Genomic DNA, 21,302 nt, shown 5'->3' with positions numbered 1-21,302 from the left:
GTTCGAGCCAGATTCCAGAAAGTTCTTAAATACCTTTATTGTAAAAATCCATTGAATTGGCTGAACGCAATCTGTAATCCTTATTAAGCCTCACTTTTCCAGACACATCAGGAACGGACCAGAGAACTCCACATTCAAAAATCTGGTGTCTTTCGAGTTTTACAACATGCCGGCTAATGCAGGGGGGATACTACAATTACTGTATACGAGTCATTCTCAAAAAAAGTATACATTCCATATTTTTGAAATGAAAAATTCAAAATTGAATTTTCAAAATAAAATTGATCTCACATTATAGCCAATGACTTGAAGCTTAATATTTCATAAATAATTTTCACTTTTATTTTGTAATAATATATATATATATATTTTTTTTGGGTTTTATGAATGAAAATTATGGGTTTTGTTCATCCTGTTACAAAAACAAATATCGCTTTTAAAAAATTATTATTTCTGCTGTTTTTACCTCTTAAAATATTGAAATTAGCTTATTTTTTACACATATATGCTAAAAAAAGCAGTTACATTTTTTTTTTCTTTTTTTCCCCTATCGTTTTGATGGTTTTTCATGGTGTTTTCGAAATAGCACATGGAAAAGTTTATTTTTTACATATACCGTATATACTTGTGTATAAGCCGAGTTTTTTTGTGGAAAAATTCGTTCCTCAAGTGGGGAGGGGGGGTCGGCTTATACTCGGGTCAGTTTTTGATGAGAAAACATCGACCCCCACAATCAGTAGTCATTTTTGCAGCAGTGTCCGAGAAACCGGCATTATTCGTATGGGATATGTTCAAACCCCACAGAACTGATAATGTCAAAGCCGAGGTAAAGAAATCGAAAACATCATTGGCTGGTGGTGGCTAACGTTGATTGTACAGCCTTTAGATGTGAGCATCGACACACCTCTCAAAGACTATTTGAGGAATTTGTGGATCAAATGAATGAGTTCAAATGATAAACAAACTACAAAAAGTGGTGCCTTGAAGACACCTGGCATTGGCCTAGTGTGCTAATGGGTACATGAAGCGTGGAATTCTGTTTCCGCCGATCCTTCAAAAAGTGTTGCATCAGCAATGCGATGGACGGAACTCAAGATGATATCTATCCTCTTTGAAAGTGACAATGGCGATGACAGCCCAGATGAGGATAAAAACGAAGATGCCGCGATGCCGCACCCTATGATGATCTGTCTGATGGATTACGATGAACTTGGAGATGGCAGAAACGGATTAAAAAGTTTGAATCATTTTCTATTGTAAATTTCCGTAAGCTGTTGATTTTGCATAAAAATATAAGAATTTTGTTTCTCTGAAACGAACGGATTTTTTGGAGGATCGGCTTATACACAGGTTTTCAATTTATTGTGGCTTTGATGGTCCTGAAGTGTGGGGGGGGGTGTCGGCTTATATACGAGTCGGCTTATACACGAGTATATACGGTATTTAGTTACTTAAAATCAAAACTTTTTATTTCTGACAGACAACGGGTTGGTAATTTATAATTTAACATCTTAGTTTGAAGTGTTCTTATCTTTTTTTGCCTGTAAACTGCAAAAATGCTTTCCATAACAGAGTGGGCATCATTGTAACACAATGTACAGAAATGTTTAATCGAGAGAAAGACATATCAAATATATTCTAAATAGGCCATGCAAATACACTTTTATTTTTTTATTTTCTCAAAAATTACATACAAAATGTTATAGATGAGCCAGAAACTCCTCTTATAACCTTTAAAATGCGTCCACCCCATGACCAAATTCTAAAAACACGCACTCCAACCCTCACAGTTTGAATTTTGGTCGGGTAAAATGATTAAAATCTGGTGAAAGTGGACACTGGACTTGCTCAGCTGTATATTATTTTTCTTTTATTTCAAAGTTTTTTGTAGAAATTGAATAGTAATTTGATGTTGGTATAAATCTCACATTTATGCCTCTCACATTAGTGATCCAGAATGGACTTTGGGGGGGGGGGGAATCGGGCCTGGAAACAAAAATATAGGAAGATAACGTTTCTGTAACATAAAATACAGAATGAATAGTCATATGACATGAATGTCGCTCTCCACTTGTCAATACAAGATATACAGAAGACTGGATGTTGTGAAGATATTTATTATTTGAGATGTTAAATTTTTAAGGAAGGAAAAAACTCATCTCTGCCTCTACCGGGAGTCGAACCCGGGTCCCTCGATTGCCGGACGAGTGCTCTGACCACTAAGCTACAGAGGAGATAGAGATTTTCCTTCGCTAGAGCGTATATATGCCGAACGGAACCGTGCAATGGACGGTGAAACCGATCAGCTAATAGCTCATGGACGACGAGCCACCAGAGGGCTATATATATATTTTTTTTCCTTCCTTAAAAATTTAACATCTCAAATAATAAATATCTTCACAACATCCAGTCTTCTGTATATCTTGTATTGACAAGTGGAGAGCGACATTCATGTCATATATATAGCCCTCTGGTGGCTCGTCGTCCATGAGCTATTAGCTGATCGGTTTCACCGTCCATTGCACGGTTCCGTTCGGCATATATACGCTCTAGCGAAGGAAAATCTCTATCTCCTCTGTAGCTTAGTGGTCAGAGCACTCGTCCGGCAATCGAGGGACCCGGGTTCGACTCCCGGTAGAGGCAGAGATGAGTTTTTTCCTTCCTTAAAAATTTAACATCTCAAATAATAAATATCTTCACAACATCCAGTCTTCTGTATATCTTGAATAGTCATATAACGACATTCACTCATACTGAAATGCCTGTTATGACACATCTCCCTCGATCGGTGCCTTGCAGGGATTTTAATGATCTGTATTACTTTACTTTTGTATTTTACTGAGAAAAATAACACGATGGAGAATGTGGTAAAAGGTTTAAATTGAATAGATAACTTATTAAATTCAATTTAAACCTTCAAAACCTTTTAACTAAGAAAAATTTACTTTAAATCATAGTTTTCATTCTGTTGCGTTGCTCAAGTTTTTGGACCACGCAGCAGAGTTTAAAAATTATATATAGCCTAAATTATTATTTTTTCATTACAAATTTAAATGAAAACTTTTATTATACTTTGAAGCATATCTCCATGTACTATCACTTGATGTTGATATAGATGAGAATTATTTTTTAAATTATGTATGATGATGTAACAGAGAGGACATTGCACAGTGAAAAATCTGGTACATAACGTGAATATTAAGTCATTTTGAAAAAGTCAAATCTAAAATTGTTGATTAAGCATTGAAAGTAAACCTTTCAATGAGCTGAAAAGTGTTACCAGATTTAATCTGGAATAAAAATATATTTCCCAAATGACCATAACAGAGTGGGCATTTTAAAATGAGAAAAATTTCGGGACACGAATAACAAAAATAGTTTTTCATAAGAAAAACAATTTTTTTTTCAAAATTTTATATTGTCAGTTTTATTCATCTATAGCACATATATAAAATGTGATTCAAAGGTTTTTGAATAAAAATTCCAGAGAGATTTGAATCTCTTTGTTTAGCACTTTTTGGAAGCTGGGAAGTCAGCTTTTGTCATTTTGTGACAAACAATGACTTTTTTAAAAAAATGGATACCATCTGTGAAAAAAAATTAAGAAATGCCATATGACAGAGAATTTAGAAAAAATTAAAATTACTACCAGAGTGCTCTGAAATTTTGTAAAAAAAAATTACAAAGTCTCGGAAACATTTTGTACACTTTTTTTGGGAATGACCCATATACTCGTGTATAAACCAATTTTTCTTTTAAAAATTTGTTCTCATATTACGGAAGTAAGTTAGTTTATATATTGGTAAATTTTTGATCAGAAAAAAAATTCGACCCAAGTTTTACTAACACCTTCTCTCACAGCAGGAGTGCATTAATTCCAGCCTGCAAAATGTGTTTCACCTGGCACACAAAAACAGAACTATCTTTCAGCATCATGGAGTTCTCAGATCAAGCAATGCACTCAGATTCCCCTTCCCCTACAGATTGAACACAATTGATGGTAATTGTTATGTGAAGGCATTTATTCAGGGATAATGTATAATTAATTAAAAACAAAGTAACTCACTGACAAATGATACTAAATCACCACCACTGAACAGCAGATCTGAAAGAAGAAAAGATTAAAAAAATATATAAGATTCTTCTGCTTCCTGCAAGAAATGAGACACGATATTAAAAGATTGCATCACAATAGACCCATCACTGTGTAGAGTGGAGCAGGGCTTCACAAATCTCAAGCCACAGGTCAAAGTGGCGACTAAAAAATTCGGCATTGGCACCTTAAACTTTCCCTTCATGATGATTTAGTTAGGGTCTGGAGGCAATGTAAAATTTTCGGAATTTGTATAACCAACATAGGAAAAAGTCACCAAATTCCAGAAAAACCTCAAAAAAATATTTTGGCCCTTTTTCTTGAAACAAAAAGTGTTTGGTTTCTAGAAAATGCAGTTGGCACCTAATTTCTATTTCGATTTGTGTTGGTTCAAGGCCTGGATTAGAGCGACATCTCTGCACAGGGTTGGTAAAAAAACCGGTTTTTTTGAAAAAAACCAAAAAACCGGGTTTTTTTGGTTTAAACCAGGTTTTTTTGGTTTAAACCGGTTTTTTATTTTAAATAGTATTAACATTAAAAACAATGAAATTTCTGAAAAATCATTCAAACTTCCAATAATTAACAAAAATAAAATGTTTATTAATGTAATTAACACTATTCCCATGCTAAATAATCAATAAATATTTATTAAATTTTAACAAAAACCAACTTTTGCCATTTAATTATTTTTTGCTTAACTCAATGGATTACTGTGTGTTTGAAAATTCTTTTAATGCTATTATTAATCATATAATATATAAAGGTTTTTCTCCAGTTACTTTCAGTATACTTAATTACGAAGCTATTTTGCAAAAAGTAATAAAAATTTAGTGAATATAATGCATTTAATGAAGCATAAATAATGCAGATTAATTAACAATGATTTACGATATACAGGATGATTATAACTAAGGTTCTGATTTCAAAACACTGTAAAAAAAGAGCGATTGTCAGAATGACTTGAAAATTGACATGAATATTCCTGAAAAAATTCAATTTTATTTGATAAAGGGGAAAAAATACTTAAAAATGTAAAATTAATGACATCATCCAACATGTGGGAAATTTGCTCGCAGAATGGAAACGATAGCCAGTCATGGCAAAATTATAACTTAATTATAGCATTGCACGAGTCCATAATTCACGGAAACATCACAAAAAATGAAGTAATTGAACAAATAACTACAACTTACTCAAAAAATGTTAAATACACTCATTGCCATAAAAATTTGCGCACCCAGAAGAAGTCGTTGAAATGAAACGAAATTTTACACACGTAAGTACTACGTTGATATAAGTAAGTGATTAGAAAATCCAAGAAAAAGGATCATTTATTGCAGAAAAAAGTACAGATGAACAGAAGTTTTAGTACTCTGTTGGACCCCCTCTAGCGCAAATGCACGATGCGATACGAGCGGGCATTGAGGCATACAAGTTCCTCATGATGTCCTGAGACATCTCGTTCCACAGTTGCTGTAAATGCGCCTCTAGTTCGACCAACCTCGTAGGGTGTCCAACTTGCCGTCCCAAATGATCCCAGATGTGCTCGATTGGTGACAAATCTAGGGATAGAACAGGCCAGGGAAGGGTGGTAATGTGGCGGAGGCAGTCTTGTGACATCCTTGCTGTGTGTGGCCTAGCATTGTCTTGTTGAAAAATGGCTCCTGGGAGCCCTGCCATGAGTGGCAACACATGTGACTGAAGGATGTTATGGACAACATTAAAAGACCAGTCGTCCTGGGTGGGTGACATGACCGCTGGGCTGTCATTGTGCCATGGATCAATATTAGGGGTGACCGTGTATCGTAAGCAATGGCACCCCATACCATGACACCAGCTGTGGGAGCGGTGTGTCGCTGTAAAGCAAAGGCAGGATTGAAGCGTTCACCACGGGGCCTCCACACACGAACGCGATTGTCGTCACTGCTCAAGTTGAATCTCGATTCGTCGCTGAAGACGACCTGGTTCCATTCCGTTGCAGTCCAATCCCATCGTGCTCGACACCACTCCAAACGGAGGCGTTGGTGGGTGGGTGTCATTGGCAGCACACACAATGGGCGTCACGATACCAGATGTCCTTCAGCCAGGCGCCTTGTGATGGTTCGGGAAGACAAAGGGGCCCGTAGTGAAGCTGTTGCCTGTGTCTGGATAGCGGCCAATGAGGCAGTTGGCTTTACGCATGTGTTTCGGATGATGTGACGGTATTCTCGACGACTGGTCTGTCGAGGGCGTCCTGAACCTGGTCGCCGTGTAAATGACGTCTCTTCTGTCCACTGGTCCCAACACCTCCTCACAGTAAAATCAGAACGGCCTAGTTGACGAGCTACTCGCCGAGCTGACCACCCAGCTTCCATCATCCCGATGATTCTTCCCCTATCAAACTCTGACAACTGCTCATATGGTCTTCGACGGCGGTGTAACGGCATCTCTACCTCAGCATTTCCTTTGCAAACGATTAAATACACTCCAGCAAGCTCTGCTTACCTGTTTTATACTCCAAGGAGAATGAAGTTCAATGCCCTCTAGTGGCATTACACAATCACGCTGCATTTCTAATCATTTGCATATCTGCCCGACATGTACCTTCAGGCCAACTTTCGTTTCGATCCCACAATTATTTCTTGGTGAGCAAATTTTTATGGCAATGAGTGTATGTTGTCCACCGCGTGTTCCGGCTATGAGGCTGAAAGCACAAAAATTCTTGTTCAACAGTAGAATCGGAGTATGCCATGGTCATAATGTGAATGTGCTTGCAATTCAGCTTTATTAAACCAAACGCGCCCCCTTTTCCCCGTTGCTAAAGATAGAGCATCGGAATGTAGCCAAAGGTTAGAAAATGTTGTAAGAATGAGAAATTTTGGCTTTTATATATAACTTTAAATGACTAAGATACTTCATATGAAAAATATATATATATTCTGGCCACTTTTATGAGACTTTTTGAAACAAACCACTCATAAAATCTTATGTCATTTAAAGATATACTGTCAGAATGTACCCCAAGGATATAAAATGAGGTAAAAATGAAACATTTTGGCTAATAATGAACAAATATGATATTTTTCAGGGAAAAAAAATGATGTTTAGGCCACTTTTATCTGATTTTTTGAAAAAAACCAAAGTGGTTTTTTTAAAAAAACCAGTTGGTTAAAACCAAGGTTTAAACCATGGTTTAAACCAACGTGGTTTAAACCAAACAACCCTGTCTCTGCATAAAGCAGATTGGGGAAATGCTGGCATTTTTTATTGCTGAGTAAATTTAGTTGCTGATCCCTGCCTTGGCATTTGGCAATAAGTTGAACAAGCATTTTGTTGCAGTAAAATTTTGAAGGTGCTGCCTTTTCCATCTATGGAAAGGGAATGAGGAGGGATGTCTTGTCGCAAATTGCTCTTCATCCTCCTGATCATGGAATATACCATATATACTCATGTATAAGCCGGCCTTCAAATATCAGCACAATTTAGAAGGGGGCGGGAAATCATATTTTCACGCAATAAAAGTTACGATAAAAAAATAGTTCACACTTTCTCATTCATTTCTTCTTCTGATTCTCCAAGCTCTACATCGAAAGCCAAGTCATCATACAGTGACAAAGCCAAATCATTTTTGTTTTCTTCTTCCACTGTGCTGTCATTGTCACTGTCACTTTCAAAGAGGCTGTTGTGTCTTCAGTTTCATCCATCCCATTACTGATACAACACTTTTTTAAAGGATTTGATGTTGATTTCAATGGAAACAGAATTCTACGCCTCGTGAACCCACTGGCACACAAGGTCAATGGCGAGTTTTTTTAAGGCACCACTTTCGTTATTTCTTCATCTTCGGAATTCATTCATTTGGTAAATTCATAATTATCAAATTCCTTAAAAAATCTATAAAAGGCTTGTCGATGCTCACACCTAAAGGCAGTAAAATCAGTGTTAATCCACGGGTATCAAAGCCAACACAGTTTTTTTTTTTTTTTGCTTTGGCTTTAACATTTATTTCTGTGAGACATTGATTAGTGATGCAATCTAAAGTACTCCAATGACGTCACAGATCTTCAAGCTAGTCATGCAACCTATGATTTTTTTTGGGGGGGGGGGGTCAATATTTTCTCCTAAAAAATGGATGTGGATAAGCGACCCCTCCTAAATTAAGGAACAAATTTTTCAACAAAAATCTTGGCTTATACACGAGCATATAAAATATATTCTCAAATTTATTCTTTGGTGGAAGAAAATGTAGCTAGCACCAATTTTGATGACCTGATGCAAAATTTGGATTACCATTATTGAAAGAAATATGTCATTTTTCCAGACTACAACATATCAAAGAGAGATTTTCTGGATATTAGTTAAGAGATAAACTTCGGAAAGAAAGATTGTTCGTCCCAAATGGAAATCAGACCAGGGTCCTATCGCAGTCCAGGCAAGCATGTCATCCAATAACCGGAAAAACAACTCTTCTTACTCAGTAAACATGCATAGCAATGTGATGCACCAAGCGGAGATGATCTGATGGAGATTTCATCACTACTAACTAGAAAATCTGTCTTTGATATTCTGTAAGCTACTTTAACACGCACCAACTTCGGTTATATATTGCCATACAGCAATTTCCAACCAGTGGAGTTGGGTGGGAAATGAAGGTGCCATCTATCGGTAGCCATCCCAGGCTTGGTAGGTAAAGAACTTGTTTCTGATGTTTTCCCCCAGATTCTAACCCATAGACCTTGATGTTAAAACTTCATAGTAGAAGATGAGCATCGTATCATTGCACCATCTTTCTCTACTGTCATTTTCTGCGTGTACTTGAAGTTAAAACAAGGCTGAAGCAACATCCTCACTTAGCCTGTCATGCTACTATGTGTGTTCATAGGCACCAGAACCTGGGAGCTGAGGCTGTTTTTACCACCTCTTCTTACTGCCTTTACTTTTCCAACTTCTTCTTAATTAATGAATATACATTGCAATGTACCTCATTCTGTCGCTTCTGTGCGTGTGTTTATTTGGCAAGAGGAATTGCGTCTCTGATGTATTTGACTGCAACAGGACCCAGATTCGATTCCCGGTGGAGACAAACAAATTTTCTCTCAGGGTGAGGGGTCATGAGCTGTTATGACAAAATAAAAACAAAATCACATCAATGGTTGTAGATGTAGCAATTTTACTAAGTTCTCTCTGTTATACCTTATTTACATTGGAACAGCTTTGGTATAAGGGACACGCCAAATTGGCGACTTTTTTCCGGCGATAAGTTGCCATCGTTGGCGCGCTCTGGTTTGTTGTTGTTCTGCTGGGTTGTCGTTGTTCCAGAATGTTCATAGAATTCTGCCAGTCGGTGGCGCTGACTGTTGTTTTTCCGTGTTCTTAGCGTCCTAGCGCGTCTTTCAAACGGGTTTTACTGCCATTTTCAAATTGGTTTTCTCTTTTTCTCATTCTATCCTCTCTCTTTTTTTCTTCCAAATGACGTCACCTTATAGCCGCGGCGTTTTGAAAAACCGTTGGGATAGTTCTTCATATTTTCTCTTCCTTCCGTATATATGATGTAGTGTGTGTGTCGGATTAATTGGAATTATTTTGGACATCTTTTCCCTCAGGTTGAACCTTTAATATTTTCCAATATTTATTCTTTTCTACATGCAGGATGCCCCTGCATCCTTTTTATTTTATTTATTTATTTTATACCGTTGATTATTTATAAGAACCCGGATTCTCGGAAAGAGAGTCCGGGTTACGTGCGGGTTATGTCCGAGAGTACATAGAATATTTTTATTTATACAGCAGGACCGTTATTTATTCACAACGGTCCGGGTTTTATTTAAACCCTGATTTCATTTTTTTTTATGCAGTTTTATTTTTTATATACTCCACAGCTTATTTTTGTTTATGCCATTTGTTTTTACTGTTTTCTATGCTGGCGACTTTTTTTTTTTCTGGCGCACGAAGTGTCTGGCGGCTTTTTCTCGGGCCGTCTGACATATTTGGCGCCGGGAAAAAAAAGTCGCCGAAAATCGCCAACCTGTCCCTTATACCAAAGCTGTTCCTTTACATTTTCTCATGCAGGTATGCTAGTGATTGGATGAAATGTTCTCTGCATTGTTGTATTGTCGAACTCTGTGTTATTTCTTTTTCGTTGCATGGTGCTGCTGTTGCATATTCTGCTCTCAATCCTGTTCCAGCACCAATTTCGTTCTTCTTTTTCTTATGATGTTAAACTGTTTCTGTTGGGCTGAGGCTTTGCAATGATTCTGAATATCCTAAAAAATTTATTATCCAGTGAATTTGATTTTTATTTCGATTGGGTAGTACCAGTATAGCGTATATTAAATTCTGTGGTTATAAAGCACATGTGAATGCACTTTGGATTATACGGATATATAATGTGGGTTATTACTGTGCCATGTAGGAAGGAGGATGGAAAAGGGAAAAACAGATGAGACGTAAAACACAGTTTTATTATTTCCCCATATTATGCACAGGGTTGCAACCCGAGGTCTTGGTGCCCCAATAAGGGTAACTAAACTCTGTTTCAGTCTTTTTTTGTTGTTTCTATTGCACCGATGCATAGGTGAGAGTTCTATTTTTTTTTATTTTTTTCAATCCCGTATTTGGTCTAAGGATGTTATAACTTTAATCCTTAAGGAAATCCTTTAAGGAAATTTGTTTTATTATTTTCGTTGTTCGTTCTTTACCGTAATTTTTTGTTTTTGTTTTAACAGCTATAGTATCATCTCTTTTTTTTGGTGATTTATTTCTTTGGCAAGAGAGACGTCCAAAATTATGCCTGTTTTACTCTTGGCGACCTCTTTTTGTTTACGAGTGTTTTTGTAATCATTGAAAAATCACTGACACATCGTGAACAGAGATTACACTATAGCTGTTCTGAAAGAAGAGTAACCAAATATTTTTGAGCTTCCTTCCCCGCAAACTCCCACTCAATATTTAGTTTGGTTTTCGGTTCAGATCAAAATTTCAACGAAACAGTATACAATTGAAGAATATAAATACTCACGGCTTAATATTGGCAACAGTACAGTATTCAATTCAACGGTGTGATTGGTCTCAGCAAAGCCACTACTGTCCATGTATTCTTCCGTGACTTGTGTTATACCTTGATAATAACCAAAGGGAATTAAGCGAGTATAATTCATACATGCCCAGTACATTTATTTTACATCATTGAAAACTTCATACATTTATTCACTCAAGTACTTCAAGCACTTTATACCATTATCTTTGTTAAAAACATTGTATAAATTGACTAAAATAAAGTTATTACCGCCTTTGTTTACATCATGGACAATTTCAGGACGGCTTTGACCAAAGCTGCAGGGTTCTTCACTTCACTTCAAACTTTTATTCTCAACATAATGATTATTATGACGTAAAAAGCATCACTTTGAGGAACAAGCACAAGGATGATCCCCATATAGAAATCAATGTTAAAATTGCAATTTTTACCGTAGAAATGAGAAAATTTAGTGGAGTTTTCCGCCGCATCAATAATTTTAAAATTGTAATCGAGTTCTTGATTTTTTCGAAATATTGAGTTCACTTAGAGATGCGAAGCCTGGAAACATAAATATAAAATAATTAACCGACCCCTACTTTTGAGTTGGCTATTCATGCAGTAACATTGATTTTCACTTTTTATTTATATCTTTTCAATCACGAAAATGAAAGTTAATGTCTTCGTATTGTCTTATTATATCTAACTGCATCAATCCATATGCAGGGTGGGCAAAAAGTCCGTAGAAACTTTAAAAATTCATAAAAACCGGAAAAATAACCGAAATAAAAAACGGTTTGCAGGGTTCGCTAGGTCACGGGAATTTCTTTAAGACAGGAAAAAACAGCCAATAGACGGCACTGACGTACACAAGTCAAAGAAAAGATACGTTAATAACGAACAGAATGCCTCCAAATCGTTTATTGCAGCAGTATGTGCTCCACATGATCACCACCACCACAGGGGATAACACATTACAGGCGAGTCACAAATCCAGCAACGGCAGAGTGCAGCAGGTCCGGATGTATACATGACACCTCTCGGCGAATCGCATCTTTCAGTTCCGACAGATTGGATGGACCGAATCGATATACCCGGGACCGCACATTTCGTACCAGTGCCACCTATTGGCTGTTTTCGAGTTTCTTTCCGTCCCCCCGTGACCTAGCGATGCTGACCCTGCAAACCGTTTTTTATGTCCGTTATTTTTCCGGTTTTTATGAATTTTTAAAGTTTCTACGGACTTTTTGCCCACTCCGTAGTTTCAGATGTTTTAAAATTAATTATGAGCTCATAAATTACGTTGAAAAAATTCCGCAGCTAAAATCAAGCATTTTTTGAAGCAAAAACAGGCAGGTCAGTAACTTGAACTTCAAGAAAATTTTCAAAATATCTAGCGCCTATCAAAAAGACGAAAAAAAAATTCATTTCACGTTTCTTTAATTTGGATTAGTGTCACTATATTGGTTACCTTGTCTACGATTTATATGTCCCTCAAAGAAGGAGAAAATATCACGTGATCCAAAAAGTCTCACAGCAGAAAGCCGCCGCGCGAACTTTGACGTCACATTTAGTCAGTCACAAGTAGTCCATTTCACCTGTAGCCATTGGATATAGAGGCCGACTTATACGAAATCTTTACCTTTTTTGCAGTATGTCCAATGGCTGAAGGTAAAATAGGAGTGAAAAAAATTTCGCAGACAGGCATGAATGATAGAAATATTTTGCGAACCGGTGTGGCCAGAATGAAAAATTGGAGAAAAATTTCCTAACCCTCTGACTTATTATGTTTCATATACTCTATTTCAATGCATGCGAGAAACAGCTAGTCTTGAACTCCTGCTGCCACCTATCATATTTTGAAATAAAACCGTTTGTTATAATTCATTCAGTAAAACTGCTTGTTGGTTTTAAATCAATGTGCGGTATGAGAATGTAATTTCAATGAAATGAAACAAAAACTTTTGTGTGACATGTTACCAGCTATACTTATGTGTGTCGCAAAATTTCATCAATTTCGGTCAAACCTCGTAACAGCACCCCCATCGATGTCACACCAAACCCGCTAAGCGCCAGAAAACAAATCTTCCATTTCTTAGACTTACACGTGTTAAACCGTGATTCGATATAACGCCAAACTCGTTATAGCACCAGAGTTTTGCGAACTAAATGGTGACGTTAAATCGTAGTTCGATTATATACTTTTTGAAGTTAAAAAGCCCACAGACAATTGGATATTTTGTGACAGCTGGTCCGTTACGGTGTAAATTTCATTTCATTTTTGCAGATGAGAGCAGGGGTTCTAATTTTCTCTATTATTATGCATATGAGGAGAAAGGTGTTTGCACTGGAACTCCTGCGCCATTGTCAATTTTAGTCATTGCCCCGGATGAGGGGGCTGGGTGGTGTCAGGTGCTTTATTATGATACAGTACATGAATATAAAACACAGTAAAAAAGTATATACAAATTTAAAATATTTAAAAAATTCCTTTTATATACACAAATTTATGTCTTTGTAACTCTAGTGAGCCTCATTGATACATAAATCAAAATTTACTGTGTATGTAAAACTAAAGACGGAAACCCACTTCCGACGCCCCTGTCTTCAATTGAAATTGGGCATTGGCTTTCTACTGGTTTTCCGTGTGAAAATGAACTATATTTCATATGGTCCAGACCACGATACAACGTCACCAAACGCTTTTGAAAATGCACTAGAAATGGTATATATATATATATATACAAATATATACACATACATTGAGACATGTGCTTTGCCTCCCCCCGGAAAATATTTGCCCCCCCCCCTTGGAAAAAGTTGAAATGACGGCCCTGGTCACCCCTGGTGACCGAATGAAAACTTCGTAAGCGGAGTGACTTATAATAACGAGTAATCGAAATTCATTAATTATGCTGGCAGGGACCAATAAAAAGTGATGTTATATGCTGAACGACGTTAAAAGTGATGACGTTACACCGAGGCCTTACTGTATAATAACGTTGTAAATTTTATGAATCATAATACAGTCGACGCTGCTCATTAGAATCACGGATATTGTTATCATTTGGGTCTTGTTATCATTTTTGCAAAGAACGGAACGAACCAATACCATAACAAGGGGGGGGGGAAGTGTTTATTGTTATCAGGACTCTTCGTTTTATGTTTTGAATTTTTTTTGTCGAAATTTTTTTCGCGCATTTTGAAGCTAAGGTTTAACCAAACTTATTTTTTGCCCCGTTGAGTTATCGTTATCAGTCTGTAAGACTATGTAGGAGGCTAGAAGGTGTTCCTTCCCCTTCCTATGTTGACAAACATTTCCATACTTGGTGTCATAATCAGTCCGTAGTAACTGTGGTGCGATCCGAATTTTGATTCCATTTTGCAATGCCTTCCTGAAGGCAAATAAATGTTTATGGCGAAAAAAAGCCGTTTCCTTCAATTCTTCAATCAACTTCCTTCACTTGACTAGATTCAAATTTCTTTTTCTGAGAGACTTTCTCAAAGGATCTGAGGGATCTGATCAAAAGATCAAAGGATTTACTACCTCCGGATCCCCCGGAGGTAATAAATTGTAACACAACTGACACGTTTAAAAAGAAGTACGATAAACATGTTGGGGTAAATCGAGAAGCTATCCATTCTTAGAATAAGACAACCATAAGTATTCTTTATGGGCGTTGTATAATATTTTATCATGTGTATATATTGTTTATAATTTGTGTTAATTGCATTTTTAATTGGGTTGCTGTATTTTTAAAATATATGACAACCATATTTTTATAGGCATCTTTTTATCAGCCACCTCGTTGGGCATTTTGTCTGTTGTGCCGTTGTACTTGTATTTGTATTTGATCTACGTTCAAAAAATACTTCGTAATTCGTGATATACGTTAGACAATAAAGTAAGTTCTAACGCCTCATAAATGCTGAATAAAAAAAATGTGGGGGTGGGAACTTGGGGGGGGGGGAATGTCTGTTTCAGAACAGAATTTTTTAAAAAATGGAACGATTGAACATTTTGCAATTAGGGAAAGGAAACCAGCTTTGTGCCGTTTTATCAATACCTATTTATCATACATCCCATTCGACCAAACGGGATGAATGTTCACCGCACTTGCAAACGAAACATTTTTCTGATATAATTATCATTCAATCATTATTATCAGAAATCTCGAGCCCCAGTGTGATCACATTTAGCGGCGGGGACTGTGCCGGTTATGTTTGCTGCAGAATTCTAGCTATTACATGTGTTTTTCATGAGCTGAAAATGAATAGTGTTGAAACTAACAGCAATTGGCTGACATACTACGGATATACGCTGCGCAATTTTTTTCGTACATGGCAGCAAGAGTTCTAATGTGAAAATACGGTAGGAGTCTAATTATTCGTACTCCAGTTTTCCGAATGGTTTTGAGATACAAAAGAAAACAGCAAAATCCGCATTTTAAAAATTTTGTTAACAAGGTGTTTAAGCACCTTGACAACATGCTACAATAGATGACCTCCACGAACTAGAGCAGAGGCCCCTAGACCAAGCCAGCCTTTTCACGGTGAATCTATATCATGAAAAAAAAAAATGATGCCAATTGTTCCGGGACCCAGGGCCGAAGTCCTGTCAACGCGGCTAACAGGGTACTGACAGGATTATATTATATTCAGAAAAAGACTTTCCAACAGTTATCAACAATATAAATACTGACCTAATAACAATTCGTAATTGGTTCATTGCTAACGATCTTCTAATCAGTATCTCCAAAAGTAAATTTATCAACTTTTCCTTATAAAATATTCCACCTATTGCCTCCGACTTATAACATATAAACGAACCTGACTGAGACCATATGTAAACCAATCTTTTTTGTTAACCTATTATCATTAAATGTTCCAATCACACTTACTTAATGATATGCCACTCTGGGGAAGTGATTATGTAACCACTATTTTTTGCTCCCATTATTTCCTTACAAAAAAACCTATTAGAATTTTGGCAGGCAATTACATCACTCCCTCAAATGAAATTTTTAAACCTATATATCCTACTCTTAAGGGATTTTTTATTCCTTCAGATCCATACTTATAATCAAGAAGAAACATTCCCTTCACTTTTAAATTCGGTATGAACATCCAACAGACATAATTAAAACTATTAAAAAAAACCCCCACATTTTAGCTTTCTCGTTCCTAAATTTTATAATAGCCTTCCAAATGATCTCATACAGTCATCCGCATTTTAAATTTTCAAAAAACTTATTACAAATATTCAATATTGAAAATTATTTCATCCTCAAATTCACACTCCCTTCTTTGCTACTGATTGACTTCCCGCACCCACTGGTTAAATTCTGATTTAAAATTCCCTTGCAGTCAACTCTGCTGTGTCATTTCAAGTCATATCTCATGTTGATTTATATATTTTCTTTATAAGTAATAAAGCACCCCCTGCCCCTGCCTATCATTATATTATATTTCATACATATTTTATGCATCATATGTGTGTATGACATTTTTTCTCCCCTTAAAGCTCTATTCCCTTTCCTATTTTGGTTTTTACTTCATGATTTTTTTTCTCTCCAAAATTACTAAACACAGTAATTTTATTTTATATTGTATGACAATTGTAATGTTTTTGAATTAACTACACTATAACAACCAGTATGGGACCTTGGTGTCTCCCTTGTGGTTTTCTTTAATCATATGTAATGTTTTCATTAACCTGATATGTTAAAATTGGAACTGAATGTTCACGCAAGTGCGATGATACATTTCAATAAAGTACCGAAAGTACAAAATACAAACAAGATTTTTTTTCATAGGCATTAAATTACATTACAAGTTAAAGCAAAATTCGTTTTTTTACTAAGAAATAACGACCTTTATCGTGAGTTATCCAGTTATCCGAATAGGGTATCCCAATTGATTCGGATAATTAGAGTTCTACTGCAATTTCCTTTGTATCTCATTGACTGTGAAAAAGACATTACCCATTTCTCTGGGCTCGTCATTGTCGTAATAAGAGAGTTTTAAGGAGCGGAGATATCTCATTGTTTCGAAATAAAAAGCGTCAAGTTAGGCAAGATATCTCGTCATTGCCGCTGAGGGATGGTTAATAAATGATAATTGGCCAGATTTAGAATATTGTTCCCTAATATACACATGGCCCCACACTTACCTGGCATCCCATATATCACCATAATCACCTTCATATCTTTGACCAGGGGTAAGGAAAGGAGTTGTCCGCTCTCGATGAGCCCGCGCATCAGTCTCGAAGTGAATGCAGATTTGTAAAACTTTTGAATCGACGACCTCTTTCCTTTCGAAGAAGAAGAAAAGATATATAGGGAGTGTTTTTTTCATTGAAAAAAAAAGGATTCACAAACACGCGTAACTCTTGAATTTCAATATGTACATTCTCATTCAAAGTATAGTACTCACACGAACTCCCAGGGCCGGTTTCTCGCATGGGAAAACGAAGCACGTGCTTAGGGCCCCCCCCCCCCCCAAATTTTCAGGGCTCATTCGGATGCCAAAATCGGCTTCTTACCTCTTTCGATGTATATTGTAATTGCTTTTTGCAAAAATATTAACGAATACTATTAATTTTGATCGTCTTGGGGTTCCCCATAGCCCCCCTCCAACCCTGCCTCAAAGAATGCTATACAGCAGAGGTTCTCAAAAACGTTTTTCCATCCTCAGCTCCCCGTTTCCCCTATTCAATGCTTATCCACGAGCTTCGTCAGCGCCCCAGAACTGTTTAACAAAGAATATTTTCGAAAAACCTTTGTCCACGGAGCATCTGACAAAATTTGGAGGCGTACCAGGGAGCCACAGTTTAAGAACCACTTCTTCACAGGGTGATTCCATATTTCCTCTTGCCACATCTTACTGATGAACAGCGTGTTAATCCTAGACGTACTTCCAATGAGGAAAAATACCCAAATTACGCAGATGCGTCAGTTTCGTTGCAGAGGGGTGTACAGTTATGAAAATATGGAAGTTAACTTTTTATACGGACACCTTGTCCTCAAAAACCCAATTAGAAATTAGAAAGTTGCCCGGTCTCACCTGAGACGAACAAAAAAATTCCACGTTTCTAAATGCAATATTTGCTGAGATATTTGAATCCAAAAATCGGAGAAAAGTTGAGAAAGAACAGCATAAATGGAAGAAAGAAACGTTACTTTGTACGTTAGTTTATGCCACGCACGCTCAACCCATGGCCCGTGGCCAAATATTCTCCTTGAAGTCATCTAATGTGGCCCGCGACCTCAACCTAATTTTGTAAAAATTAACTACAGTGGATCCTGCTTATAATGTTTTTCAAGCATACTGTTATGAAAAGACGTTGTAAGCGAGGAAAATGCTTTAACGGGAAATCTTGATGGGTATTAGAAAAGTTGGGACAGACTACGAAAAAATTAGTCATACTAAGCGGGAAACATTATATGGGGGAACGTGATAAGCGAGACCCACTGTAAATCATTGTTCACACAAGTTATAATTGTTTGGGTAAACAGTGGATATCCTTACTCAACTCACTAGAAGCACATTTTTCTAGATCTTTTAAATGACCCGCTTCAAATTCGCAGCTCACATGAGTCACCCTCGACTCATTTCCAGACCACTTAATCACTAACGCCACATTTTCTCAGACCTTGTAGTGACCGGCATCAAACTCGTAGATCACTTCATCACCTGCGACACATTTCTGAAAACACTTGAAAAACGATCTATTACTCCATCAAACACCAACTCCGGCCATATCGCTAGACTGCAATTTACTGCCATTAACGAGTTGGGTTGGGAATGAAAGCGCCATCTCTCGGTAGTCACATCAAGCTCGTTAGAAGAAAGTATTTTGTCATCTATATTCTTCCCCCGGTTCGAAAACGGAAACTTTCACGAAGGTATAGGAGAATCTTACTACCACGCCATTCGGGCGATTAGAAAAGTGAACTAGGCGGCACATATTTAGAGATCACTAAAGTGACCCGCGGCACATTCTCAGCGCACTTGAGTGACATGTGACGACCAGCAAAGTTCCACACCCCTCAACAGGCCTACGTCACATTTCCACACGGCTTAATTGGCCCAAGGCACATTCTCACATCAGTGCAGTGATCAGCGGCACAGTTCAAGACCCCTTGAGTGACCCGCAGCACAATTACATAGCACTTAAGTGGCCCACACGGCAGGGCTGTCTTAAGAGCATCAAGGGGGCCCCCGGGCCAAGTGATGTTTTTTAGGCCCTACCTTGGAAATTCTCGAAAATTTCAATCACTTCTCATTTTTGTGAGGCTCCTTTCCTCTTGCTCGACGTAATATCTAGACGAATATTTCACTAAGAAATGTGGATTTTTTTTTCGTCTCAGGAGACACAGGACAACAACTTTATAATTCGGTTTTTTTGGTCAGTGTCCGTAAAAAAAAGTTATTTTTATTTTAACAACTATACAACCCCTAGCTACATGAATGGCGTTTTATCTGCGTTTTGCACTTTATTTGAATACTTTTTATAATTGGGAGTATACCTCTAGGATAAACGGTTCGCCAGTAAAATGCGGCAAGGGTAATTATGGGATCACCCTGTATATATATATAGCCCCTAAAAGCAGAGCCGCTCTTATGGATGTGCGACAGGTGCGGTTGCACTGGGCCTCGCACTCACGGTAGTAGAAGTAAAAAATATAAATGTGTATCAAAAAATATATTTTTTGAAGAAAATAAGGTTTTGGAACTTCAACTGATTTCTTCTCGTAGAATTTTCATCGTTTCTGGAATTTCTCTCTCTCATTATTGTGCATTTTCATCGATTCTGAGGTTTATCTCTCAATATTTCTGAATTTCGATCAATCCTGGGATTTTTCTTTTATTAATTCTGAAATTGGTTTAATTTTGAAATTTGATTAATTCTGAGAGTATTGTTTCATCAATTCTGGGATTTTTTTAAATCAATTCTGGGATTTTTTTTGGTCAATTCTGAGATTTTTTTTTCATTAATTCTTAATTTTCATCATTCCTCGGATTTTTTAGTAATTCTGAGATTTATTCTTCATTAATTCTGAAATTTGATTAATTCTTCATTAATTCTGAAATTTGATTAATTCTTCATTAATTCTGAAATTTGATTAATTCTTCATTAATTCTGAAATTTGATTAATTCTTCATTAATTCTGAAATTTGATTAATTCTTCATTAATTCTGAAATTTGATTAATTCTTCATTAATTCTGAAATTTGATTAATTCTTCATTAATTCTGAAATTTGATTAATTCTTCATTAATTCTGAAATTTGATTAATTCTAAGATTTATTCTTCATTAATTTTTAAATTGATCAATTCTGAGATTTTTTTCTTTCATTAATTTTGAATTTTCATGAATTCGGGGTTGTTAAATTTTAATTTTCTTTGAATAATCCTGAATTTTCATTGATGGATGCTAGAATTATTTCTCATTTTTAATTCATCAATTTAAATTTCACATTAGTTTGCAGATCATTAGGTCCTAATTTTCATCAGTTTTGAAACAATTTCTTTCATCAGTTTAAAATTGTCTTTTGTTCTGAATTTTTATCGATTCAAAATTTTTATTAATTTTTTGTCTATATTTTTTTTTTTTGAGTGGATGTTTTTCAGCATTCCTGAATATTTTGTGATAGTCCATGAATCTATAAATACCGATTTCCCCCATCATTCGCAAATTATATGAAATCGAGGCTAAGGGACCACGAAATTATTTTCGTACCGGGCCCCGCATCTGATAAGGGCGGCACTGGCTAGAAGCCGTCTTCGCCCAGGGCCCGAACCAGGAACAGTCCCTGCAAACTCCAAAGGCATGTCTCAAAGCATGGGCCTACTCGGGCAAGGCTATAAAGGCATAAGGGACCTCACGATATTCTGATCTGGTTCTGCGATTTTCGAGAGTGAAAGATGCAAATTGCGACGCTGATGAGAAAAAAACATCGGGGGGGGGGGGCTAGAGTTGTCAGACGTCCAGTATATACACGATTCAAGGGCGTGTCCTGAGCTCCCAGGTTATGGAGTCTATGGTGAAATAATTGACCAGCTGGCTCGTCCAGTGAGTTATTTACGTGCTCCAGAACATCACTATGCCTGGATCCCTTCCCTTAGCACCACTGAAATGGCCGTGCAACATAACAATAAATTTTATAAGAAATTCAAGTTGTTGAGCCTAGTCAAGAAGATTCAGGGCGT

The 21,302-nt window shown here is 36.8% G+C and overlaps 1 protein-coding gene across 1 annotated transcript in view; it reads right to left on the bottom strand.

Moving 5' to 3' along the window:
• The window catches only part of LOC149072049 (adenylate cyclase type 10-like), a 132,215-nt gene extending 120,834 nt beyond the window's left edge, over positions 1-11,381 (bottom strand). The window contains exons 1-3 of the mRNA XM_089247635.1: positions 11,358-11,381; positions 11,091-11,189; positions 4,067-4,105 (exon numbers count right to left, since the gene is read on the bottom strand). Of these exons, the coding sequence (XP_089103761.1) occupies positions 4,067-4,105; positions 11,091-11,163 (112 nt within the window). The 5' untranslated portion in view covers positions 11,164-11,189; positions 11,358-11,381. The remainder of the gene's footprint in view (positions 1-4,066; positions 4,106-11,090; positions 11,190-11,357) is intronic.
• Positions 11,382-21,302: the final 9,921 nt, after the last annotated feature.

This window comes from Pholcus phalangioides, unplaced genomic scaffold (genome assembly GCF_987345545.1).
Source record: "Pholcus phalangioides strain wild (caught in Gottingen) unplaced genomic scaffold, Ppha-v1.0 ptg000018l_1, whole genome shotgun sequence".
NCBI lineage: Eukaryota > Metazoa > Arthropoda > Arachnida > Araneae > Pholcidae > Pholcus > Pholcus phalangioides.
Note: the sequence above shows the minus strand (reverse complement) of the source record. Positions and strands in the feature narration are given on the sequence as shown.